Source organism: Drosophila biarmipes, chromosome 2R, assembly GCF_025231255.1.
Source record: "Drosophila biarmipes strain raj3 chromosome 2R, RU_DBia_V1.1, whole genome shotgun sequence".
Lineage (NCBI taxonomy): Eukaryota > Metazoa > Arthropoda > Insecta > Diptera > Drosophilidae > Drosophila > Drosophila biarmipes.
Genome location: NC_066615.1, coordinates 16,798,091 through 16,824,929, shown reverse-complemented (window position 1 = coordinate 16,824,929; position 26,839 = coordinate 16,798,091). Strand labels below are relative to the sequence as shown.

The 26,839-nt window shown below is 40.1% G+C and overlaps 3 protein-coding genes across 10 annotated transcripts; 1 reads left to right on the top strand and 2 right to left on the bottom strand.

Annotated features, from left to right (window-relative positions):
* The first annotated feature begins 513 nt into the window (after positions 1–513).
* On the top strand, positions 514–20,575 carry LOC108036370 (protein GDAP2 homolog). 5 transcript variants are annotated; one of them, XM_017112455.3, is made up of 13 exons: positions 514–754; positions 7,818–7,884; positions 7,943–8,094; positions 8,456–8,598; positions 8,664–8,796; positions 9,204–9,313; positions 9,383–9,637; positions 11,931–12,058; positions 12,115–12,215; positions 19,036–19,189; positions 19,248–19,387; positions 19,455–19,653; positions 19,720–20,575. In XM_017112455.3, exons 2-13 carry the CDS (start codon positions 7,822–7,824, stop codon positions 19,762–19,764), a joined length of 1,623 nt encoding a protein of 540 aa, XP_016967944.1. In that variant the 5' UTR covers positions 514–754; positions 7,818–7,821; the 3' UTR covers positions 19,765–20,575. The 5 variants fall into 5 exon arrangements, with proteins under 5 accessions (XP_016967944.1, XP_016967946.1, XP_016967945.1 ...); XM_017112457.3 differs by lacking the exons at positions 514–754; positions 7,818–7,884; positions 7,943–8,094; ... (2 more) ...; positions 9,204–9,313; positions 9,383–9,637 and adding an exon at positions 10,326–10,463; XM_017112456.3 differs by lacking the exons at positions 514–754; positions 7,818–7,884; positions 7,943–8,094; ... (2 more) ...; positions 9,204–9,313; positions 9,383–9,637 and adding an exon at positions 11,662–11,704.
* A 1,334-nt stretch (positions 20,576–21,909) lies between these two features.
* LOC108036371 (2-acylglycerol O-acyltransferase 2-A) lies at positions 21,910–24,300 on the bottom strand. Of its 2 annotated transcripts, none has more exons than XM_017112460.3 (6): positions 23,697–24,300; positions 23,236–23,333; positions 23,054–23,185; positions 22,653–22,994; positions 22,396–22,595; positions 21,910–22,329 (listed from the first exon to the last, which is right to left on the bottom strand). In XM_017112460.3, exons 1-6 carry the CDS (start codon positions 24,054–24,056, stop codon positions 22,172–22,174), a joined length of 1,290 nt encoding a protein of 429 aa, XP_016967949.1. In that variant the 5' UTR covers positions 24,057–24,300; the 3' UTR covers positions 21,910–22,171. The 2 variants fall into 2 exon arrangements, with proteins under 2 accessions (XP_016967949.1, XP_016967950.1); XM_017112461.3 differs by having other exon boundaries at positions 23,054–23,176; positions 23,697–24,299.
* Positions 24,301–24,699: 399 nt separating this feature from the next.
* On the bottom strand, positions 24,700–26,640 carry LOC108036373 (diacylglycerol O-acyltransferase 2). Of its 3 annotated transcripts, none has more exons than XM_017112464.3 (7): positions 26,612–26,640; positions 26,074–26,266; positions 25,916–26,013; positions 25,725–25,856; positions 25,317–25,658; positions 25,062–25,261; positions 24,700–24,995 (listed from the first exon to the last, which is right to left on the bottom strand). In XM_017112464.3, the coding sequence occupies exons 2-7, from the start codon at positions 26,200–26,202 to the stop codon at positions 24,838–24,840; spliced, it is 1,059 nt and encodes a 352-aa protein (XP_016967953.1). In that variant the 5' UTR covers positions 26,203–26,266; positions 26,612–26,640; the 3' UTR covers positions 24,700–24,837. The 3 variants fall into 3 exon arrangements, with proteins under 3 accessions (XP_016967953.1, XP_043947981.1, XP_043947982.1); XM_044092046.2 differs by having other exon boundaries at positions 26,074–26,498; positions 26,612–26,633; XM_044092047.2 differs by lacking the exon at positions 26,612–26,640 and adding an exon at positions 26,449–26,572.
* Between the last annotated feature and the right edge of the window lie 199 nt (positions 26,641–26,839).

Sequence of the window (26,839 nt, the reverse complement as noted above, 5' to 3'; positions counted from 1 at the left end):
GCGAAAGCTTGAGTTGTAGGACAGCCAGCTTTTGTCATCTGTGGGTTCTACATTTGTTTTACATACGAATTTGTATTTTACATTTTTGGTATTTAAAATGTATTATTTAATTAATTTATTTATCTTAATATAATAATAGCATTTGCCATTTTTAACTTGTGTAGGCTGCACATTAAATAATACTAATACTAATTACTCTCTTACGGCTTTTAAGAATAAGCTTTCCAGTATATCAAATAACATAGCATACACTTGGGCATTTTTAGAAGAGTTTTACTTTCAGCGAAAATGTATCTTTTTTAAAGTTTATTTATAAAATGCTAAGGGAAGCCAGAAAAATATTTGGGATTACGATTTTCTATGATATCTTATCTTATGTTAACCTATCTTAAGTCCTAAACTTTTGCTACATATTTTATAAAAATATTCCATGAAAAAGTAGTGCATTTTTCCCACCTCGACTTAGCCACACTGCTCGGATGTGGCCAAAAGTTTAAAGCTGGGCCGAAAGCTCTCGCCAACTTCAGTGTCGAACGCGTATTGCAGACGAGCGGTGGCCGAGAAGAAGAAGTGATTTGAGCCGAGATACTGAGCTTGCAACACACCAAAAACACACACACACGGACGCGGCTCACACGCACACACTCGCGGCGGAGTTGAAATCGAACGCGGAGAACACTGAGCGAAACGGGCGATAGAAGTGACACGAGCTGCTACCTGGAGTTGGAGTTTGATTCATTGATCGACGAAGCGAGTGCGTAAAGCTTGTAAACTTTGGATTGCAAATATACACACACGCACACAGGCGCAGCCAGGCAAACACACACCCACCCACCCACACACACGCACAGAGAGTTACCTGAATAACCGCCGCGCCTACCACCGTCGACCAACTACCGCGTTTTCCTTTATCTCACTCCCACCGCCCCCTGCGCCAACCGCCCACCGCCCGCTAACGGTGTACGGAGTATCTGTGTGCGTACGCAGTATCTGTGAGTGTTTGCCCACGCTCGCGTCTGTGTGCGTATCTGTGTTGTCTTTTGGTGTTTTCATTTCGAAAAAGTTGTGTGTGCATTTTTGAAAAAAAGAAAGAAATATATAGAAGAGAAAAGAGGAAAGAGCAGGCAAAACAAGGTCTCGATTATACAACAACCAGTATTTTGATTTTATATGTGGCCAGCAAAAAGCGTTCTTTTATTGCGGATGGGGTGAATATAAACACAAATACACAAGCAATTACGAGAGACACGCGCACACACTCACAAAATAAAAGAAAATAAAATAAAAAGAAAAGTGGAATAACCTTCAAGAGCCGAGCTTGTGCAACTTCCACTTCTCAGCTTGGGTAGAAGGACGGCCATCCCACTAATTATTTATGATTTCAGTTTGATAGCGCGTTTCCTCGCTTCGTAAAGTTCATTCAGTGACAGGTTTATCCACTGACAACATTTACCCCGAGCCACCCTACCGAACGCCCCCATTTTCCCAGCACATTTTCCAACCGTTTCTCCAGAGCCTGGAACGTGCTGCAACATCGGCTGCGAATGCATTAGAAATTTATGCGGAAATACATAAATAAACGAGTGGCGAAGCATTTGATTGAGCTTGGGAGACCAAAAAAGAAAAACTGGCTTTCACCCCCGAGTTCCTTGAATTTCAGTGCCCTGAATACCAAATATGACTGCAGTTTTCCCCCCATTTTGCTTAGAGTGACGAGTTTCCCGCCCGTCATCCGTGAGCTGCAAGGTTCAAGGGATCCCTAAGGGGCCAGCGGTTAATTGCCAGAACAATGTCTAGCTCAGCTCAGTTATTAAGCGATATTAAAATTGCCAGGGCAATCACAATGGGCCATATAATCGCCTCGTAGTTCGGCCCAAATCCCACCAGCCAGGGAAAGCCCTTGAAGTTGGTCTTTAAGTTTCGAATAGGCGGTTAAATATTTACTACAGGAATCCCATAAATTAACCTAACAATCTTATGCTTTAGGGGCCCTAAAACTCCCTCAATGCTTAGATTATTTTATTTATTCGTGGGCGGAGAGAAATTACACCTTCTCATTTGAGTTGAAAATATTCTTAAAAGTAGAACGACAATCTTTGAGTTAAAAATGTTCTTACTTTAATTGAATCAAGTTAAATTACATTGTTGATCTTAACAACTATACTATAAGTCCAGCCAATAATGCTTTTCTCTTCTCCCCAATTCGTTCTAATATTGAGAACCTAGTTTCAAGAACAAATGTTCTTAATTCAAGAACAACTATTCCTATTTATTTTAAAATTCTGCATAAAATTCAGCCAAGATCATGATAATAATTATACCTTTCTCAGACCTTAGTTTCTTATATAAGTTAACCCACCCATAATATACAATTTACTTACATTTATATATCTTTTGAACCACTGTGCCGACCCCTTCCGTCACCCACTGACAATTATTAATAAGCGTTTTAGCATTTGCCGCCACACAATATGTGCGCACACATAAACATACACTTGTTTGTGGAATTTCCCTAATAGAAATGTAATTTCCCCCAAACCAGTTGGCATAATATCGGAGTTATTGTTCGGGGCAGTTGGCCAGCTTATTGGGGTCACCGAAGTTGGCCAGGCACGACAGCAGAACAGCTGAATGGCAGCCATTGTCAGAGTATTTGACCACCCATTTAATGCTCCAGCAAACGCCATTATATAAATGCATTCGCTTAGGGGTTCAAAGGAGTACATCCAGCTGACTATTGCAGATTATAATTAGTGTTTCGGGGTGGGGGGCTTTGCGACAATTCGACACAATTTAGTGGGAGATAATGCCCGGAAAATTGCTGCAATTTTCTGTTAACAATGGGCTGCGGGAAATTAATCTTGCTGACGTCAGGGGCGAAAACCAAGCCGTGAATCGGCTTCGAATTTTGAATCGGGCGGGCTAATAGCCAATGATTCGAACCTTATATACGGCGACAGCCTTCGAGGCTAGGCCTCGCCTATGACGCATCCGTAGTAAAATAAATATAAATATAAATAGTAAATATTTGGACGAAGCTGACTTGAAGATACACAAATCGCGGACCGCTTCCCGACTGGCACAAAATTTCTCCTCTGTTTTGGGGGATTTTTCGACTTGTTTTTCTCGGGGCCAGGGATCAGGGAAGGCAAAGGACAATGCCAACAACCTCATATACACTGTGCAGCTCATACAGCGAAGCCCACACGGCGTACACTTAATGCATGGACTGCTCGGTGCTTCGAATTCGGTTTCGCTCCGTGCCAAGCGCAGGCCAGTTGGTAATGTAATGTAATGCCAATGCTACCACTTCCAATGCTACTGGAGAGCGCCTGTAGTTTTACATGCCCCACGACGCCAACAAAAGCCAAGTATTTTTTTGTATTCTTACACGAGTGTATATATCTTTTTGGAACCTGCAGAGGCCTTGGCATATGGGCGACAATTTCGCATTTATTATGCAACAGTTTGGCGGATTGAGCGTGTAGCGTAAACAAATTTCTGGCCCAAATGAGAAAAGGTTGGTGGGGGGGGTAAAGAGTGGCGTCGAGAGCCCAAGAAACCCCAAATGTGATATAAGCGAATAAAAGATACTCTAAGAAAATCGAACTCAAACTTTCATTTTCCATTTCAGCTTAGATATATTCAAGTAGGTGCTTTTTAAATGTACTTTTATTCTTGTTTTGGTTTTAAGAACACTCTTTTACCATAGTAGAAACCTTGTCCAAATGAGGAAAAACATTATCTTTAAATACCCTTATCTAATCCAATATCACAGCATGTAATAGCCAATCAATAATGTCGCATGTGGGCCCATATCCAGTTTGCTATTGCATCTGTCTAGCACTGTCAACGATAATTTGTTTTACTACTCTACGTACATTTTCTGCAGTTTTTCCAACGAATTATAGCCCCGTAACCTTCACAGATTTTCGTATCATTGAACCAATATACGGTTGACCCTTGCCCCTGCCGTATTTACATTTAAGTCGTTTGCCTCCTGCAACTTTTCACAATTTCCCCGCTTTTCCCAGGTGGGGTGCAGGTGGAAATCATGTCATGCAGCACAGTTGAAATAATGTAATTGACTCGGGCACGCCAACTGGCAAGACAAATCAAGGCGAGGCGAAGGAAAAGCTGGCAATCAATGTGCGCCCATTGGACTTCAGCCAGTGGGCGGTGGGTGGTGTAGGTGGTGTTGTTGTTCCCACAGTGATTGCTCAGGCTGAATGCAATCCGAGGAATAACTGCAAAGCCAGTTATCGGCCAGAACCCAGCCTGCCACTTGACTGCCACACTTGCAACCACATGCTGCAGCTTAAAGCGAATCTCTTGGCAGCAGACAGGAAAAATACTTCAAGCGTTAGGCAGTTGGGGAAGCAAGTGGTTCTATTTGAGGGGCAAGTAAAAGTAGGTCTACCTCCCCGAAGAAAACATGAGTACCTATCATATTAGTCAGGCTAACTTTTGAAAGCCAACCAAGTCTAATGCAGCAAGTCAACTATGAGCTTAAAAAAATGTTTTTAACTTTAAGGAAATTGTTTCAAACCTTGGAAAGTTTTTGAAATTTTCAGAACATTTAATAATTTTTTTGAAGGAATTTAAAACAATTAAAAACATTATAACATTAATATATCTATATCTGTTTTCGTAAGCCCATTATTATATTTTTTTTCTTATCATCTAAATATTTTTTAATCCTATTCTAGTATAAACACTCTGATAATATCCAAAAACTTACCTAAATTAAATATTATATCACTACTAATTAGTAAAATTAATTCATAGGCAAAACACGTTATATTTTTATAATCCTCTGGTTCAAATCTTATTCCTATATGAAAATATATGTATTATAATATAATTCTTAAGAATTATTTGGAGTATGACAGTTAAAGTAAAAATAATTTTTAGCTCACATTCCAAAAATTATTACTACAGTGCACTGCAGTTTAAATATTTATATAGGGATTATTTCCGGGAAAATAAAAATATCCAGTTGATTAACAATGTTAGACCCATTTTTTGTGACTGTATGTCAACGACAGTAGCACTTTGTTTATTTGCTCTGTGGATAAACCAGACGGGAAGTGGGTGGTGGCTGGGCGGTGGAGCAAATCAAAAGGCCAACTTAGTCGCGACGTCATTTGCGATTCAGTTAGCCACTATACCTCACAGCGGAGCCAACAGAAACAACCATAGGCAAACAAGCTGTAAGATATTTGTCAATTTGATTGCTGGCTAAACCAGTCGAGCTTGAATACAGGGTGTGCACTAAGCACCGGGTGGAAAAAGGAAAGATGCCTCAAGTAAGAGCCACGATCAACAAACGATCACGTAAGGCTCTCCCCCTTGGATCTTATAGAGCCCATTAAGAACATTTGAATGTGTGGCTAATTGCTATTTTCTGGCTGATCCGGCAATTGAAATGACGCCATAGGGGCTCCATATACGGAATACCTCGAATGGAACTCATTAGCACACTGGGGGCTACAGAGTTATCTCTTCTTTCGTTTACAACTCTCTTATCTGGTCGTGTGGGCTCAAGATGCCAATTAAGATTGGCCAAATCTTTATGAAGAACAAGATTAAAGTAGCAAAAAGAGGTCTGTATTTAAATGGGTATACATTAACTTTTTTCAGAAAAAAAAATATATTTTTTGGAAATATCATGCTAAAAACAACAGCTGCAAAGTAAATAAATTAGCTTTTTCCATGGAATAGCGACCTGAATTTATAATTTGTTTACTTAAACTACAAAGTGTGCTGTTTTTTGTTGTTTCAAGAAAATGTTATAATTCATATTTGTTAGAAATGGCCTGTTATGGGGCATACAAAACGCCATAAATACCTATTATTTAAAAAAATATACTACTAGTATACGCGTATTTATAATTTCTTAACTTATTGCTTCCGAACTTAAGGTTATTTGTTTACAAAACTTATTTTCCGTCCCATTTCACCTTCATCTAAGGAGAACCCTTTGTCTTAGTTTTTTTGTGGTATATTGCTAAACTAAAAAACCATCTGTTAAAAGTTGATATTTACTTAAATATTTGATACCTATTATTTTAAGTAGAAATATTCTAAAATATCAAAATGTTTTATTTGTCTTTGTGGACCTTCGAAATGGCATTCTGCCCTTCATTCAAGGCAGATAACATACACTGCCTTCAAGACCAAGCTGTTTGCTCAAGTGCTGGAGCGCGGATAGTGTGTCTGTGGAAAGTTTTGCATTGTGTGATAGCCTCACCACCCCCACCCACTCGACCCACATCCAAGACAAAAGCCGTGATCTGTGCGGCACTATAGCACACCTATATATAGCCGCTCGATTCCCAAAGAGCCAATTTGGGTCAGAGCAGCCGCCTTTCCGTTTTGAGTTTGGCTCTGTTCACCTGGAAGGGAAAGAGGCGGAAAGGTGAGAAAAAGGGCAAAGGGCAAGGGGCGGTGGCGAGGGCGAGGGCGATGGGTCCAACTGGTGGGCGTGGGAACCGCCCCCGGAGCGTTTGATATGGCAATTAAGAGCGCAGCTGCAGTTTGCACTTGCCAGCGTTTTTAGTTGCTGTTGTTTTCACCTTTCACTCGGCTCGTGACGCACATCCAGCAGGCGTGGATTCCAGGCGGAGGTGTGGCTGCGGGGATGCACTGCAGCAGCCCTTACCTCACGACACTATAGCCAGAGATGTGAAACACCTACCTGAAATGCACTATCGCAAAATGTGCCTCAAAAACCGCTGAAGGTTGGATAAAAATATCACCAAGATGCCAGTCACGTTGCCTGACTTTCCCATTAATGGATTAAATTGTATTCTTCATATATGCATTATCTCCTTTTCCCACTAGATATCTAACGGATCATATTTAATGGCTTATTCCCACTAGCAATCTATAGAATATTACCAGATAATAGTAGAATATTGCATTGTGCTCCAACAAACTGGAAACCTTTCTAACAAATTGGCCTTTCAACAAAGTAATTTATACATTGTACTTAAAAATGTTGCGATATTTAAGTATGGAGTTAGCGAATATTGTATCGCTCGTATTTTACCACCTCAGGGTAAATAATGTATTGGATCTCTGGCATCACTGCAGTCCTATCTGACGCTCATTCCCTCGTAAGAATACGTTTCCGCCCTTCCCTTCCACTTTTTGTGTTTACCCGCGAATTAAGATCTTCCGTCTACGTGATGACAACTAACGATGACAATTGGAATGTAAATATTTATAGATTTCATTCCTTGCCTTTGCATTTAGAACGCACTGGATGGTTTTTTGGAGAATGCGAGGTGTCGCTGGCCTACACTGATAAAAAGTAATTGATAAGATATAATACAAATTTTATTCTGCATTTATTATGTTTAAAATTGACATTCTTCTTATTACTAACAAAAATTTTAGTCGCCTTTTCTTAATTTCTCAGTATGATCGAGAAAAATCAAAAACTACATTTTTCACTTTCACTCTAACATTCTTTAATGGCAAAAACGAGAGATGTAAATTTACCCCTGGGTATCGAGTTGTCCCTGGTTTTTTTTTGTGCTTAGTAGTGATTCATCCGCGGAGTTCTGAACACCCGCAGATAACTTTATGAACACCATACCCACGCACACGAGATTGTGCGGGCTGGAACTGGCTAAAGCCGGACAAAGAGTTGATTGTAAACAAATTTGCCCACCGAAGTGGGAGCGTCGCAGAACAGGTTATGTTTTTGGGGATAACTAAATTTAGCCAGTTACCTAAGGAGATTGACTGTCGAATCGAGTGATGTGCATGGATCTTGCCTAATTTTGTACTTTATTTTGCTTCCACAGAGCGATGCGTCTCGACACGAACTCAAATGTGGACTTCAAAGCATTCGAATCCAGCTCTAACCCATCGGTAAGTGACCTAGAGAAGACTCGTTGAGAAGTGTTGCTCATTAGTGCCCATTTCATAGCTCATCAAATTGGATAATCTGGCCACCTGGGGTGGCTCACAGAAAACAGACACACGACTGCCGATCACGGACTACTCCAACCTGGGGGGACCCCGGCACAACCGCAGCCCGTTCCCCCTGTCCAAAGATGTCAACAATCGCTTTGTAATATGGTAAGATCCGAGGGATAGCCATCTTTAATTGAAAACAAAACGATGGGATTCCATTTTATAGTATAATGAGTCATATGTACTACGTGAATTTGATTTAATATGGGTAAATGTAGAACAATTTATGTTCCAAAGCTTAAACGATATTTATCAGATTTTTGTGGGTAAGAGTCGTTAAATCTTGAAATGAAAAACTTAATTAAAACTTTAGTACCAGTTAGTAAAAAATGAAACTGTAAAGAAAGAATTGGACATTTTTTAAATATAGTTTTTTATATAATGCTATCCCATTTATTAACAATATATTTTTGTAAATTTCTTCTAAATACGCATGTTTAATCATTTTTTTTTGGTTATGTTTTAGGGATGGTGATATGACCACACTGGATGTGGACGCCATCACAAACACCAGCGATGAGACTCTGACTGAAAGCAATAGCATATCGGAGCGCATCTTCGCCGTGGCTGGCAACCAGCTGCGAGAGGAGCTTAGCACTACTGTTAAGGGTTAGTCTTTGGCTAAATATCTTTCTCTATAACCCATCAAATAACTTATAATTACTCTGATACAGAATGCCGCACTGGGGATGTGCGCATCACGCGTGGATACAATCTGCCCGCCAAGTATGTGCTCCATACGGTGGCACCTGCCTACAGGGAAAAGTTCAAGACGGCCGCCGAGAACACGCTGCACTGCTGTTACAGGTGAGTTTCATCAAAACATTTAAAAACATTTTTAAAATACAGGAAGTGATTCATGGTAATGTCTAACAGCTGTTCTTGAAATGTTTTTTTTTTAACCCGCTGACTATAAAGACAGTACCAAGTTGATTCAACGTTTATACACATACGTGCTTTATCTATTTTTTTTTTGTATTTTTATTATAAGTGACTCGATTGCAGTTTAAAGTCAAAACAAATATTTTCTTCACCAAGAACAAAAACACTCTATCAAAATTGTACAAATCCAAGAAGTACTTTAATCGCATTTCATAAAGTTATAATTAATGTAAATGCGATCTTCTGAAAAATATGCATAAAAATAATTTAGAATAGTTTGTTATTATTTAATTTAAATTTTAAATAGAATTAAATCCCCCATCCCTTTACAGAAATGTCCTGTGCAAGGCGAAGGAACTGAACCTGCACACCATCGCCCTGTGCAACATCAGTGCCCACCAGAAGAGCTTTCCAGCGGACGTAGCAGCCCACATTGCCCTGCGTTAGTTCTCCAAAAACACCTTCATGGCCCATATGTACATCAAACTGATCATAACTATCTCATGAACAGGCACGATCCGTCGCTATCTGGACAAGTGCACCCTGCAGGTTGTGATACTGTGCGTGGGCAGCAGCGAGCGCGGCACCTACGAGGTGCTGGCCCCACTGTACTTCCCGCGGGACCAGCTGGAGGAGCGCAGTGCCCTGTGGCAGCTGCCCAAGGACATTGGCGGGGAGTTCGGCGAGCCACAACATCCGGATCCCGACCGCCAGATACGCATTATCCGCAATCCCCAGCACAGTGTCCACATGCGTCATCGACTGGGTGAGTGAGCAGGCCGAAAATATGATCCTAACGAACTTGATAACGTGAAATCGGACTTGATAACGTAGTCATTTTCCAACTAAAGAATATTCATATTTTGGGTATAATAAAATATGCATATGCAAAATATGAGCAAAGAGAAGAGCACAAAGTTCGCACAACTTTAAAAAAAGTTAGATCTTTAATCTATACCTCCAAGATAATATTATTTTTTGATCCTAAGAACTTGATAACGTAAAATCAGGAAAGATATTGCTTTTATATATAAAAAGCTATAGTAATTTTGTAATATAAAAAGTTTTTAGTGACGCAAAAATTGATTAATAGAAAGATTTTACCTTATAATAAATTAAAATTTAGATCTTTAATCTCTGTATACCTCCTATATGCTATTATTTTTTGTTGTCTGTGCACATTTCCGATTGCTATATGGCGATTCTGGCTTTCGTCACGGTTCTTCCTCCCCCTCTGGCAGCTTATCAATCGGCTGTCGATGATAAGAACGCCTATCATGGCAATGATTCTATTTGAAGTGTATACAATGCCTTTGTCGCCCTGTCGATAAGATAGTGGCAACAGCAAGAAACAAGTGAATACGTACGAAACAGCAGTGGAATATATGCGACATTCGCTGGTTTGCTATGTTGACTGGCTGTACGACTTCTATGGCTTCAGTTACGCTGCAAAGTCGGTCGAGTGCGGGTCACTTGGCAGTAGTTGCATACGATTGGTCAGAAGAAAGCCGCCAGTTTTCGGTTATTTGAGCCATTTTCGGTACTTAAGCAGTCCAATAACTTAATCTAACGAATTTATAAGTGTTTCAAATGTGAGTTATGTAAAAACTTACTTAAAATATGTGTCACAAATCGATTTAAAAGTGGAAAAAAAACACATAATTGGCATTGAAGACTTTACTCCCTCGATGTCGCAGTTAGTTGCCAGTGACAGAAGGTTGAGTGCTACGAAATCGTATCTGAATCCGTTGCATACTTTCAGGACACAATTGTAGATACAATTTTGTAGATAACCAAGTAGAAGCTCATACCTGCAAGGGGAACTACACAAGGCGCCTTGATTCAAAATAATTAGTATTAATTTTAAACTTGAGAAGGGAAAGAAAGTTACAATCAATGTGAAAAAAATTAAGGGAGAAATAGTGGAAAATGGACGATTAGTACCGATTATTAACAAAAAAACAGAGATGCCAACCAAAGGAACTACTTCATCCTTTTTGGATATCATCCTTTTTTTTTTTAACTAGTGTTCTCAATAAAACTAATAATGATAAAATTCAAAATAATATAATCTTTTTCTAATAAATATTACAAAACAAAAAGAGGTTTCTAACAAAAAAGTAGTGTAGATATAAAAATCGTTGGAGTTTTCTCAATAATTATTTAAAAAATTGTAGACTGAAATATTTTTGACAATTTTTCCTTTTTTATTGATATATTTTGGATATTTAAAACATTAAGCTTTAAACTATTATAAAATACTAGTTTTAGTTTTTAGGAAGAGCAATAGTAAACTTTTCTACTTACTTTGTATCCCTTGTCCAGCACACTCAAAACTATGATAAGTTAATCCGATCCCTACACACAAAGGTCTTAAGTTACATCTTGAAGCGAAAGCTGAAAACATTTCGCATTCGTATTACGTTAGTTACGCCATCAACAAAGCTATGTAGTTAATTTACCTCTGAAGAGCTTATCGCGCGGAGTGCCACTCAAGTGTTGGGCCTGGCCAGGTTCCATTTCGGGCCTAAATCATGTCACCGCAGTCCAGCTATCAGCCTTATCAGCTATCTCCCGAGAGCGATGCCAAGCGCGAGCTCGTGGAGATTGAGGGCGGAGGGATGGGCGCTTTGGGGGCAGTATCCAGTTTTTGCTCAACGCTCGTGCGTTTATCCGCTCGCCTTGCCGCCTCACTTGCCAAGAGCTGGCGTTCAGTTCAACTCACATTCCGCAGCGCTGAAGTTCGGACGAGATTACACAAAGTGTTACCTCTGCGCCGATAATCGAATCGAAAGCCAGCGCAGAATGATAAACAACTCGTTCGAGTTCTCGTGTAAAGGCCATAACACCCAACGCCCCAAAAAACAGAGATCATTATCAAAATGTTTATACCACTTACAAACCAAATTGCGGATAATCATAATTCCCTAAATAACCAATAACACATTAAAACTTTCTCGTTGATTTCAAGTTATTATAAGAAATATATATAATCAAACATAGTTTATAGATATCTTTATCCTATATTAACTAACCAAGCCACCTTATTTCTCCCTCAGCCGACGACGACTCAGACGTTAGTCCACACGACATGGAGGGCAATAGCTCGGATCTCGAGTGCGGAGCTCGGGATATGAACGGTCTCAGCCTGAACTCGTACAGCAGCGGCTTGCAGGCTCAGCTTCAGGTGAGTTGCCTTTCGTATCTTATTGGAAATGTATCTGTATCTGATCTCTCGAACAGCTCGATTTGGACCGGCAGCACCTGCTCAGCGATCGCCCGCGCACTGGAGTCTACGAGAACGTCATATCCGAGGGCGTCGAGGGGATTGAGCACCAGGAAAGGTATGTTAAGAAATCAAATAAATAGCTTAGAGTGAATTTAGAGTTGCCTTTTGATCAGAAAATAAGTAAATAAAAAAATAAATCTATATTGTTGTATAATTTAAAAACATCTTAAGAAATCCAAACAGTTTAGCGCAGCGAAGTAACAAATTATTTATTTAACAATCTCACTTTTATAACTATTAAGTCAGCAAATATTTAGGTATTGTAGCCTGACATTTATGGTCTTTAAATATTAACATCGAAAATTCTGGCAAGAGATATCCAATTAGCATATTATCGAAAAAGTAAACCCGCCCTTAGGTAAATACTACTAAGAGGAGCAAACGCCCAGACTCGTTTATTGAGTGATTCATACTATATTGATTTAACAAACTTTGGGAAATTTACAGCAAACAAAAAAGTACAGAAATAAGTAAACTATCTGTTGGTCCCCAGATAACCCAATAGCCTGGCTCATCTACCAGAACGTTACTATTGAGCTATCACATTTATAAGGAAATCGATATTGTCTAGCTCGGAGACTGGAATCTCTTGTTAGTCTAACTAGTTCGGCCCATAGATCCTAACAATGCATCATTTGCCTTTCTTGAGCATGGCAACATTTGCAGCTAATAAGGCTGGAAGACACGCAGCACTACTTGGCCCACAGAGAGCCCCCCTCCTCCGCCCGTAAACACCTCGTAAGCGAGCCTTTCCTTTCAACCTGCGTTTTTATTACAAGAGCATGCCGGAAATATCTTAACCGTCTGGCAAATGCCTTTCCTCAGTCACTCGCTCTATGTAAATTCCGCCGCTTGACGAAATTTTAGAGACCCCTGGCACGCAATCGGGCGGCTCAGGCCCGGGCCCAAATTGAATTGAAGCGGTGTAAAGTGGAGTGAAGTGCTGGGAAAGTGCCCGCCCATCGTCCTGCACAATGCTAATTGGGCCGGCCTTTTCCTTGTGACGCCATCTGTGACGTAGGCATGTGAAGCACTGTGGCGTCATAGTTTGCGTGGAGTCTTCAAAACCCCTGAAAAAATATTTATAGCTATCAGGTCGCTTTGGGGGCAGGTCTAAAAAAAGAGCTCATTACTTTTAGTGGTCAGCAGGGGGCTGACCGTAGGGGTGACATTTTATATTTAAACTAACTTTCAATTTATTTCCAAGCCTAATGCTTATCTAATTAAAACAATATTTATTTTGTTATGTTACGTGTGGAAATAATCTTAGGAGTAAATACTTATGAATATTTACAAATGCGAAGCAAAGATATTGTTTGTGACATTCTAAGGAATAGATAATTTCAGCTACAAAAAATTAAATGTATCTTATTTTTTAAATTTTTTCTTAACAACCACCTGCCTAAACGTTTTACATCAAAGTAAAAGCCCAAATGATGTCTTATAAATATTTAAAATGTCATTACGATGGTTTCGCGCCTTGCAATGCACGTTTACCCTTAATATTGCCAGTTCCGCTAATTAAAATGATTAAGATGACATCTCGGATTGGAGGGGGAATGTGGATCCGCTCGTAACCGGATCGGCCGGTGGCAATATACATATATAATCAGAATATCGAACCGTTGCAGTTCATTGAATGAAACCGCACAAATGCCTCGCACACATTTTGTAGACATTAAATGCAACATCTCGCAGGCAACTTAATTATTCAACCGATATCTGGGTGTCGGGGGAGGTGGATCCACTGGATCCAATGGGGTGGTGACAACTGGGCGCCGCTTCCTGGACCAGTTTTTTGCTGTCGCGGTTTTTTGTGTGCGTACGGGGGGAATGTACCCCACTGTGAAGCCTCTTCTTCATCTGCGCATTCAATTAATTACAGTCTGAGGTCATCCTGGCACATGCAGAAAACAAGGTCAATATTTGGCTTTAAACTTTTTTTTAAAAAAGTGGGACATATTTGAATAAATCAAATAGATTTTTAGATAATATAAGTGTATTCTTGTTTTAAGATTTCTCATAGAAAGTCAACTTTTAAAATCACAAACAGAATATATCTACCAAACGTTCTCTTCTTAATAATTATTTATCATTTAAATGATTTAAGGTAATATAATAAATTTAATTTTTCAAAATATAATTTTTATTTATTTCTACCTTGATTTGTTTTTTTAATCAATAATATTTTATATTAGTTTAGTCATAAGCTCTATAAACATTTTCCACTGTGCACTTGTACAGTAATACCCCAACATCTGTGAGTCAACAGTAATGTTGTTTATGCTTACCGTATGGTTTTAGCATTCCACTTTGATGGAAATGTTGCACATTGCACGCATACGTACTTCGACTTTTCCCCATAAATGTACACTCAACAATGGGTGCGGGTGGTGGGTGGTGAACCCAAAATAGCATTCGTGAGTTCGATTTTTGCGCATTTAGCTGCCAACTGACAACGCAAACATTTGAACTGATTTCATTTTTCGGACAGTTTTGTTTTAGCCCCACTGACATTAGTGCAAATAAAGCCGCTAGCATGGTGTCCTTGGGTTGTTGTTTTTGTGGTACTAGCTGCCTTTGGCACTAACTGTTCCCGCTCCCAATCTTGGCATTGGTGTTGTAACTGACTGCCATTGAAGAGGCGAAAGGGCGCACGCTCCGAAAGAGAGAGAGCGTTCCCACTCTCCACCGAGTACAAATGTCGTACACTTAGAAAAAAATTGTATTACATATTTTTTTCCCCCGTTTTTGTTTGTAGTTGATGATGCAATTTTCTCTGCTACCTTCGCAGTCCTACTTTTCTTAAAAATTACTCATACGCCTCGTACGCTAGTTCGATATTCTTCCAAAAAATCATATAATCATATCAAACAATATTTATATTTATCTAGCAAATGTTTACAAGTGTTTTCAAAAAATCTACGCCACCTGGCTTAAAATAAACTTTACAGCAATGCCAACAGTACGTATGAGTAATAAACATTAAAGACAGTGGTCAGACCCTAAGTCATGTTTTTAATAAAAAACATATTTTTATGTGTATAAATTCGCTTTTTGTTCAGAATAAAAAGTTAACCTCCCTAATAATTTTTGAACCTATGGATTTCTACAATATATAAAAGGTCGAACAACTCTTATGTAATCAAGTTTACACAATTTGTTTTTTAAGTAAGTGTAAGAATGTTATCAGGTCCAAAACCATAGTGCGATCTCCACATGAGATAAATATTTCTCTCCGTGCAGCATCTTCGCGTGGGAGAGAGCCTGAGCGTAAGCTTTCTTTTGCGGCGACGTCGCCGCAACGCCACTCTCTCCCTATCGCTCTCTCCTCCTCTCTGCTTCGCGGTTGCTGGGGGCGGCGAAAAAGATTCAAGAGCAGCCCCACTCGCCGTCAACGCGCTCATTCGAAAAGCTCCGCTCGCGGCGAACAGACGTGCACCGAGAGTACATACACCCCGTGACGGACGCGAATTCTATATAAATCGGTGATAAATCCATAAAATCGCATTCGACCGAAAAGTTGAAAGTATAAGGGGAAAACTATTTTCGCATTTCCACAAGCGGCTTCCGTACAACGCAAAAGTCTGGCCACCGAGCTGCCCGCACACACACGTATTATTTAACCGAAAACAGAGGAGAAGAAACACCCCGAGCCTATTTATAAGTATTTAGCGAAAGGAAAAACAAACCATCTTGCGTCAATTGAATACGAAATCGAGTCGAAAACAGCGGCGAGGCAATCCAATCGTACAGTTACGATTGTTAAAAACAATAAAGCCCAAATTTGACTTAAAATCGATAAACCGTAATTGTGCGCGCGAGAGGCGAAGGCGAGCTCAAGGGGAAGAGAAGGTAGTGCCACCCACAAACAGAACCAGAAACCAGTAACAACTACCATACAACTGCTATAACCCCCTCCCAGACCGAGTGTAAACTATGACAATGCTGGAGGGAATGACGTCCATCGACTTGGGCTCCAGTCCCATGCAAGAAACCACGGGCGACATGAACGACGTGCTGCCCGATGAGCTCATGGAGACGCCGGAGGAAAGGTAAGGACCCGGAGGTCGGTAGGGGGTAGGGGGTGCGGTATTGAAGTGTGTCAGTCACGGAGTCGGACAGCCCATCACGGCCGCTCCGCCGACTGCTCCTCCTCCTCGCAGCGAACAATTGGTCCTCGAGAAGGGGTTCGTGACGTCAGCTGTGGGCGGGGGCACATGCAACCCAACTATTCCAACTCCATCCGATAACTGTCAGTTGGATACAACGTATACGAAGGGGGAAACGGAAATGAAAAGAAGTCCTTCAGGACCTTTTGTTATAAGTTGGAATATAGTAATAGTAATTCATTTCATTCGGGATACTTTCTACACTAACATTAACTGGTGAAATTATAATATTTGATATATGATATATTGAGTATTTTAATTTCACAAGTAAGTTTGGAAATTTGTATACTAAATATTATTAATTCCAACAAGATTAATTTTCCCAAGTTGATGAGAAACTGTTTTTGATATATGCAAAAACAGTCGAACTAATAAAAAATAAAGTTTGACTTATGATCCATACTATCTATGTATATCCCATAAAACTAGTTATACTTTTTAGGAAGTTCGAGCTAGGGAAGTAAAACTTAAGTTATAAATAGCTAGGACCATTATCTGCATCCCAAAATACTTCGAAATATGGTACATACTATAACAATAATATAAAGCAATGTAAAATAACTCTATAAATAGGTCTCTATAGGAAACTTTGAGTTGGGAGACTAAAACTTTAGTTATTAGTAGTAAAGATAATAAGATATTTTTTATTTTATTTCTAACATACATTTCAATTTTTGGTATATTAGTGCTATATTTGACTAGAAACTAAAATATTGTATTGTTATTGTTAAGGGGAGAACTAAAAAGGTCTAGGAAACCCAATTAACTCAGTTTAGGTCCACCAACATTTTACTCTCTGAGGCTTGCATTATTCTCCCTCCAATTCCTATTTTTGGATTGTGCATCCTTCGGCCTGCCTTGCAGTTCGCCCCTGACTTATTATTGAACTAACCGGAGCAACCTTCACCCGCTCACCCACTGCAAGTGAACCCAAGCCCAAATAGTGGGCCTCGTGGCCTTGTTTTTCCGTACGTGCCAGTGAACAATAACATGCAATGTGTGTGTTTGGTGCCAGGAAATGTGATCTAATAGTGATGTTATTACTTCTCCGCGCCGCTGACTTGTTAAAGTGTGAGATTTATTCTGCGGATTAGCACTGCGCCTTAGTATTCACTGTATATTTCGCACGATAATCACCTTCTGGGGCCACCACCCACAAAATCCACCTGCATCCGCATCCGCAGCTGTATCTGTATCTGTATCTTTAGCTGGGCAAACACCGATTCCGAGATTGCGATTGAGATTGAGTTGGCCAAGACTGCGTCACAATGCGTCACATTTGGGCACTATCTGTGCCTTTATCTGGATATCACGCTGCAGTGGCAAAAGGCTTATCGGTTGCTGCTACCGGAGTTTACTGCGGCACGAGGAGCAGAACAAAACAAAGTATCGCAGCAGATCCCGTCACAAATCACTTCCCAAATCACTCTGCTTAATCACAGTCTTAAGTCACCTGAAATTGAGTCATATTAGTCCGCATTTAGCGGAGACTGAGGTGTTCAATTAGCCAGCTCGAAAGTTTGTATTTCGGCGTGTGGCATGGAAAGCTGTTAATCACTTTAACACAACTTTTTTAGAGGCTTTGTATATGTAGATCCATCGATTCTCTATGAGATTTTCAAAGTGACTCACAGGCAATGTGCGCACTTGTTCACTAGCCAATTAAATGCAGATTTCCCCATTTAATTGGGTTAGCCATTCCCATTCCCAGTCTAATTTTGTACTTTTATCTGGCAAATATTTGCTCGAATTTAGCACACTGGGGAAATAAAAGCAAGGCGGCTAAAACATGCGCTTAGCACGCCTTTCAAATTTACAATTCGCCAGGCGGATAATCATGATGTTGGGTTTTTTATTTTTGTTTTTTGCGAAATGAATTCCAAGCAGTCGGCCAAGGCGACTTTACAGCAGCTTCTGGTCGTGACAGTGGGGCAGAGAGACGGCTGTCACTATATGCTTATATGGCCTGGAACTGCGTGACGCCACATAATAATCGATCGAACCTCCCCCTTATTACCCCTCCCTAAAGCAATCCAATCAAAGGGGGCTCCACATAATCGCCGCGTCAATAGTTATATGCGTAGTACTTGAAAAGTCAGAGGCCGCAGAGTAAACAAAATGAAAGGAATCTGAAATGGAACAGGCCATGCGTGCTAGCCGTTCTTGTGTACTCGGAAAAGATATAATTCTGGGAAAATCAAGGCAACGCAAATATGTACTTACTGCGCTTTTAGATAAATTAAATAGATTACCTGCAGTTGCAAAGTCTTCTGGGTGAAGTAAATAAATAATTTATAAGTAGTGAAAGGTGTACAGCTTTATTACCACAATAATTTCTAATAAATATTTACTCAACAATACTAAAACAGAATTTATAAAAGTCCTTAAAAACGGAGAGCTTACACCATTTCTATATAATTTGGTAGATGGTCTTCGATTTTGTATGTAAATTGATATAATGTTTTATATAAATACTTTTTTGATTTTTGCAACAATACTAAAATACTATTACTACTATTATATTTAAAATATTGCAGTGTAATCTTTAGGAATATATTATAAATTTCTATGAACATCTAAAAATACTATCATACTTTTACTACTATTATATGTACATTATTGCAGTACATTTTCAAGGATATTTTATAACTTTCTTGTTAGTTTTTGATAACTTGACTAACCCCCGACTTTTCTATCTTCCAGATACGAACGCCTTTTGCGTCGCGCTCAGGTCGAGGACTTGACGGAGGTCTCGGGCATCGGTTGTCTCTACCAGAGCGGCGTGGACCGCCTGGGGCGGCCTGTGATTGTGTTCTGCGGCAAGTGGTTCCCCGCCCAGAACATCGACCTTGAGAAGGTAGTACTCGAAAGCGATCCCTTGTATCAAAAGACACCAATTTCCCTCTGCTCCTCAGGCCTTGCTATATCTTATTAAGCTACTGGATCCCATCGTTAAAGGAGACTATGTCATCTCGTACTTCCACACGCTGACATCCACCAACAACTATCCCTCGCTGCACTGGCTGCGTGAGGTCTACAGTGTGTTGCCTTACAAGTGAGTGCCCCATTACTAGACCTTAAAGAAAATACAATTTACTAAAAGTTAATGTAATATCTTATAGATACAAGAAGAACCTGAAGGCCTTCTACATAGTGCACCCCACTTTCTGGACTAAGATGATGACCTGGTGGTTCACCACGTTCATGGCGCCAGCCATCAAGGCCAAGGTGCATTCGCTGCCGGGTGTGGAGCACCTGTACTCGGCCATCACCAAGGATCAGCTGGAAATTCCCGCCTACATCACCGAGTACGACATGGCGGTAAGACTAAAAGCCCCATGATATAATTATAATATTTAATATCATATAATATTAATCTATTTACAGACCAATGGCCTGCATTACTTCAATCCTGTGCCGACTGCATCGTAGATGGCGGCCATCGTTGCTGTCTAGGACAGCGGGCGGCCAGCATAGCATATACATACTTATATATAGATACACACATACACACACACACACAATTGTGAAGTTTTTATAGATTTTATAGAACGTATTTTGTTTTCTTGATAAGTAATATTTGTTTACTTGCGCAAACCTTTCGATGTTGTCGTTTGTCGATGGACTTGCCGCAAGTTTTGTTGAACATTGTGTAGCATACTTTTATGGGAGTGGCCGAGTCGCCCGATCCCTCGAAACCAATTAGCTAAAACATAAATCGGCAGCCCCAAAACCAAAAGCAGAGAATTGTGTAAAATATTCTTATGAAGTGCATGGAAATTAGTTAATTAGTTGGCATCGGCAGAACAAAACCTTGTTAATTCGCTATAAATAGAAGTTGAACTATTGGTAGGAGGTGGGTAGGGTGGTTGGAGACTCGTCAACGAGTTAGGAAACCAATAGAAACCAAAAGAAACACGTTAGCAATGCTGAACAAAATGAAATTTGATTAGAGAACCTGCATAAACGGATATACAAGATTATTCTAAATATGAAATTGATAAACTGTACTTGATTACGGAGGGGATAAAGTATATAGAAATGAATAAGTATACATATTGTTAGTTATCTTTGCAATTACAAATTGTATTATTAATGTATTAATACTAGAGCTAAAGCGTATGCAGTTTGAACCCCCGATATATACACACCCACATACATACGTACTATAATTCAATTGTATTTATACATAACTATATATACTACAAATATACACAACTAATAAATTAAAACCGAAACAGAACACGGAGGAGATGTCGAATCGTAGCAGAGCATATGAGGCGGCGAAGAGCCTGCAGAGAAACCTTTTGTAGATACTTACTAGAGCTCACCGTAAGGCCCTCCCAGCAATCGAAACACCAATAAAGAACCTAACGAACCCAAAATGAATGTTAAATGTTCAACTTTGATATGAGATATGTTTAGGCGCAGGAGATTTGCAACTCGAGACACGTCCCCTTTATCTTCCATGCACCGTTTGCGCTCAAAAAATGAAAAATTAACGAACAAAAACCCAGAATCAAAGCCAATAGCACGTCACTGCTATGCGTATATATTTGTAATTGTGAGAGATATATAGGTATTGTAATTAGTCGAATCAATTATGGCACTCGCTGGCAGTAATCAGAACTCAGAGCCACCACACGCAAGCCACTGCGCACCACCAGTTGAAGAGCCAAAAGACAGCCACAGCCAACACCAGCAGTTGAACTAGCAACTACGCAATTACCAGCAAAGTAAAATGCACTCAGGGATTGATTTAAAGCAAAAACCAAAACCAAAAAAACCAAAAAACCCAAAACAAGTCGAAAATGCCTGAAACCAAGACCTAAAAACCAAAAGATATTTAGATAAACGACAAATGCGCTTTCCTCGAACCACAATCGGCAGCCTGGCTAGTACCTAAAATGATAAATCAAGTAGAGTTATAGCGAAAAACACCAAAGTGAGATAGTTTTTGGACATGTTCTTATAAGTAGGCAGTTCATCCGACAACTATGCCAATTACATATTTTGTATTGCCTCAGCAGCAACATTTGGGACAACTAATCAGAGTGCTATGGGGTAGCTAACTTTCCACCTCTAACAATAATCAGAGTCACGGCAATTACTCAAACTAGTCCGCTCGACAGTTATGCTTGTATGAGAACCACCTTACTGGAGTACAACCTTGGGGATATGTGGTGTACCCATCCTATGGCTTACTCAACTGTTATTGAAAATCGATTAAAAGTAATATTACCAAACAGAATCCCAAATCGAGAATCCACGTTATGCCAAGTGTTCCTTTCTAACAAAAAAGTATATATTTAGACGAATACTTTTCGTAATATTTGAATATTTGTAGGTAAATCTTAAAGCCAACTACAAGTAACTAGTAATCTCATTGAATCTTAATATTTCCCCGAATTTTCCCTTCTAATATTGCTATTGCTTTAGCGTTAAAAATTCAAACAAAAACCAAACAAAAAACTGAATGAAAAGCTAATAAAAATTGAAATTGAAAACGGATTTGTTGCTAAATTTAATAAAAAATGTACCTTTGAAGGGAATTGTGCTATCGATTCTTTTCTAGCGTAGAGCAAATTCCTTATAGTTGGTAAACCCGAGACGATATGGCACAAAATGCGAAATTAAGTTAAGTTTTTCCAAAAATTCGAGAATCCAGCTCCTTGTTCTTTTTGTATATATAAGTACATACAAGGTAACAAATTTAATTGGTAATTAATAAAAGAGAAAAACAAAACCAACGCTTTCTTTAAAAATAATCTTCTGTTGCGTTTTAAAAAGATTCCTAAATTCTAAAGAAAATCACAAATAGTTGGGATATTAATATGAGTTACTGGATGACCAGCTTGCTTTGTTGGCAGTCCGAAATGTATTCCTCTTTGTACTGCTCGAACATCTTCTCCAGAGCCTCTATCACCTGGGCATGGATCTTGTCCACATAGTCGGCATCGGGACTATCGCTTCTTATCACATCGATGGGGGAACCAACTGTAATAATAAGGGTGTTAGTGGGGCAAGAGTTAAACGAGGTCTACAAAAGTATCTCGGACTCACCAACTTGTACAATACGTCGGCGATGGGGCAGTATGCCATAGTTGTAGTTGAAGATACCTCGACCCTTGGGCAGAAGCGGCGAAATGCCTGTGAACTTCTTGACCACATTTTGGAAGCGACGCAGAGCGGAATCCGGCGGATTGGCCACCTGATCGAATATGTCCACCTCGCCAAAGGACAGCGAGGGCACAATTGAGGATCTATAATCAGGATAAGATTATAATTTAAGATGCTCTTTAGTTGAATTCCAAACTCACCCCGTTCGAATGGCCATTTTGACAAAGCCCTTCCTGTTCCTCAGGGTCAAAATATACTTTCCAGGATGCGTTTCCATGGCCTCCTGGGCTCCACCCACCAGCACGGCCACCGCATTCGACGTAAAACCATCTCGATTGTCCTTGTGCTTGGGATCATTCGATTTGCTCAGTAAGTAGGCCAAGGACTCCTTGGAAACCGACACCATGCCCCACCATCTTAGTATATCTCGTAAGAAAGGGGTCCTGAAATGGTGATCCAGGGTGGCGATCTTGGGTCGCACTTGGGGAAAGAGCTCCAGCCACTTTTCAATGTCCAAGCTCATGTTAATACAAGTTCCAGTTCTTGAGGAGTAATAATGATATAATAACTTATAAGCTTAGGATCTGTAAACCTGTCTTACCCAAGTATGCCGTGGGGAAAACTAGCCACTATATAATTTTTGTTTGCCGGCAGCTCAGCTGTTTTCACCAGCTCAACGGGAAAATAGTCTCGGTATCTCCTGATACTGCGATAAAACAGCCAGCTAATGGAACTTTAAAGTTTTATTATCTCTGCTATCGGTGGCCTAGTCTAGTTACTTACCCATTACCTTCCACAACTGCGCAGTTTTTTTTGTAATCCACGTAAATTTTCACAAAATATAATAAGAGTAGAGTGCGTATAATTAGACCACCGTAATACTATAAAATGAGAAAAAGAATATGATTTTTCATTTTAATCACAATAAAAATAGTTTATTTAAATGGGTTCCTCAAAATGACTTTGTTTTTATTTACTGGAAATTATTATGATATATTCGGAATTCTTATCACAGAAAATCAGCAAGCTTTTTGAAAGGAATTTTTCTATTTCGTTTACTTAAAGTTTTATCGCAATCTGTACTCTGTTGTTATTCATAAAAAATATAAATTGCTCACGCATCACAAAAAAGTTCACAATTTAATTTTATAGCACTTTTTTTGAATTATGATATCACTCTTTGAAATAACTGATCTGGGCTTTTAATTTATTTAATGATATCCATATATTTTTTTAAGAATTACCAGGAGGATAGCCACTGCGAGGCAGGAAGTTATGGGCAGCGTGAAGAAGGTATAGGTGAAGAATGCGGTGGCCAGGGTCTGGAGACGCCGCTCCAGCGGCACTCGCAGAGGAACCCACTCGATTTTCATATTGAAATCAACCGATCTCCGGCAAAAGAAGCAACTATTCCGACGGGTCTCCAGCGACTGAGCGATCGCGGAGCAGCGACAAGCAATTTCCAGGGTGTAACAGCTGTACTTGTACTTATCAACGGCACGACCCGCCTCTTCGGGGCGATCCCCAAGAGTCTCTAACAGTTCGAGAACCCCACTCGAGTGATAAGTCATTGATAAATGCCTAAGCCCAGACACTTGATGCATATTACATACTAAGCAAGGAGTAAGATTACGTCAGAGTGTGCAGATGCTCTGGGAATTAAACCATTCTCTACAGATTTATAGGCTCAAATTAAAATCAAATGAGTCTGATAAGGCAGAAGTTAATAGTTATATGGAGTGGCTGTAAATTTTGATTACGATCTTTAATCGGCGAACTCTGAATCATATCTTGGTCGCTGGTAGTATTCCCATGTTTACGGGGTATGCCGGCCACAGGCATTATAATCGCGAGTCAGTCTTGACCTTTACTCGTAGAACTTTATGTTTATGACACACGTTTTGGGCGGCGCTTCGCAACAGTCAAAACACTCATTTTCCGGTGCGTATACCCCAATACTGAGTTCTTCGATAAGGGGTCTGGTTTGATTTTGTCGCATTTTTTGCCAGAGATCTGTGTCGCCCTTATCAGTCTATATGCTCATTCACACAACTGCTTCTTTACTTTGAAATGGAAATAATGTAGTAATTATTATCAGCACGCACTTTTCGTTTCTTGGCTGCTTGTCGAATCCCAGAAAAGCATGCAGATCCGACCGTCCAGCACGTGAAGTTCGTTGTTTCACATTATCATAAAAAATAATTGAATTGGAATATAATAACAGTGGTAAATATTATTTATAAAATATAATTTTAAAAAACGATTTTATTTTACACTGCCTTTTTTATAACAAAACTGCGCTTGGTATCATAAAATCAAACTGTAACATTTGTAATACTGTTACCCTCTAATCTCTGGTAAAAAAAACTATTAAACACTTTTTAACTACTGTACAACCAGTTTGGCACTCGTGGGGTTCTGTAGATATTTCCCTTTGTGCTGCTCAAATAATTTCTCCAGGGCCTCAATGACCTGCCCATGAACTTTGTCCACATACTCCGAGTCGGGTTTATCACTCTTCACAACATCAATGGGGGAACCAACTGGGAAATGCAAATATAATTCGTTTTTAATAGATTCCATAAGGACAGTTTCCTACTATTACTTACCAACTTGGACAATGCGTCGTCGAAAAGGCAGGGGCCCAAAGGTGTAGTTAAAGAAACCTCGACCCACTGGGATCAGCGGAGAAACGCCGGTAAGTTTCTTAACCACGTTCTGAATCCGACGCAGGAGGGAGTCTGGAGGATTGGCCACCTGATCGAAGATGTCCACCTCGCCGAAGGAAAACGAGGGCACAATCGAGGAACTGGAACCAGTTATAAATAAATATATTTGTTATACTTTCTCTTGCCTTCACTCACCCCGTTCGAATGGCCATTTTGACGAAACCCTTGCGGTTCTTCAGGGTCAAAATGTACTGACCGGGATGCGAGTCCATGGCCTCCTGGGCACCACCCACCAGTATGGCCACCGCATTCGCGGTAAATCCATCCCGATTATCCTTGTGCTTGGGATCATTTGACTTGCTGAGCATGCGGATTAGGGCCTCCTTGGATACGGACACCAGGCCCCAGCAACGGATGACCTCGCGCATGAAGGGAACATGGAAGTGCTGATCCAGAGTGCCCACTTTGGGCCGCACTTGGGGGAACAACTCCAGCCACTTGGAGATTTCCACACCCATGTTAATACCAACGCCCGTTCTACAAGCCAAATCAGTGCCTATTTATATTTAAACGATTAGATTGGCTATCTGTCAGTGTGCTCACCCCAAGATTCCATGTGGAAAGCTGGCCAAGATGTAGTTCTTATTGGCCGGCAGCTCGGCGGTTTTCACCAGTTCCACGGGAAAGTAATCGCGATAGCGCCGATGTATGGGATTAGTGCGGGTTATCAACCATCTAATGCAGGTGGTATATCATTTTCAAGGAACTTTTTACTTGATTTCACCGACACTCACCCATTGCCATCCACCACAGATTGGGTTTGCTTGTGGTGCACGTACACGTAAACCAAGTAAATCAGCATTAGGCTGCGCAGAAAGAGGCCTCCATAGATCTATTAGCAAATGATAATATTAAACAATTCCATATTTGTTTTAGAGATTAGTTTTCCTACCAGTGAGCCAGCTACTAAAAGAAACGAAACAGATAGCAGTATCACCAGCATCGAGGTGAAGAACGCCGTGACCAGTATCTGCAGTCGACGCTCCAGAGGAACTCTGAGGGGTGCCCATTCGATTTTCATGTTTGCTTCGATCCAATATTGTCCAATAACTCAGCCAGCTGCTCTTTCGGCGGCTCTCCCACGACTGAGTGATATGAAAAACCAGCAACGGTCAATTTGCCCCGCATTAGACTTCTATTATAACTTATCCTTATCGCAGGGCACCCGCATTACCGGCTAATCATAAACCCACTAAACAGTAGTTCTTGGTTTGGGGCCAATGGGAATTCGAGATAGGAGTGATGAAGGTGATAAAGGCTGGCTTACAATCGACGTCTGGGTACAAAGGTGTGCGGCGATTCCTAAGTTATAACCCACTTTTGAGTTAACGAGGAGTATGATTCAATTAACACTGTATGCTCTGGGTCGTATTTCATCTGACTAACTAAAAGTGTAGTCGGGTGATAAGAAAATATAGGTATTTCCATACCAGAATCAACTAGAGATGATTATCGCCCCAAGTATTTTACTAGACTGAAACAGTAGGTATGATGCAATGATTGCCTGCACTGGACATGCATTCTGAAAAAATCTACAAAGTCCAAACTCTGTTAAACAGGTTTTAAGGTGGTATAAACACTAAAATTTGATTGTGAAAAAAATATTTTTACTTTTTGTCAGTCACATATATTACTCCAATACCAATAAAATAATAATT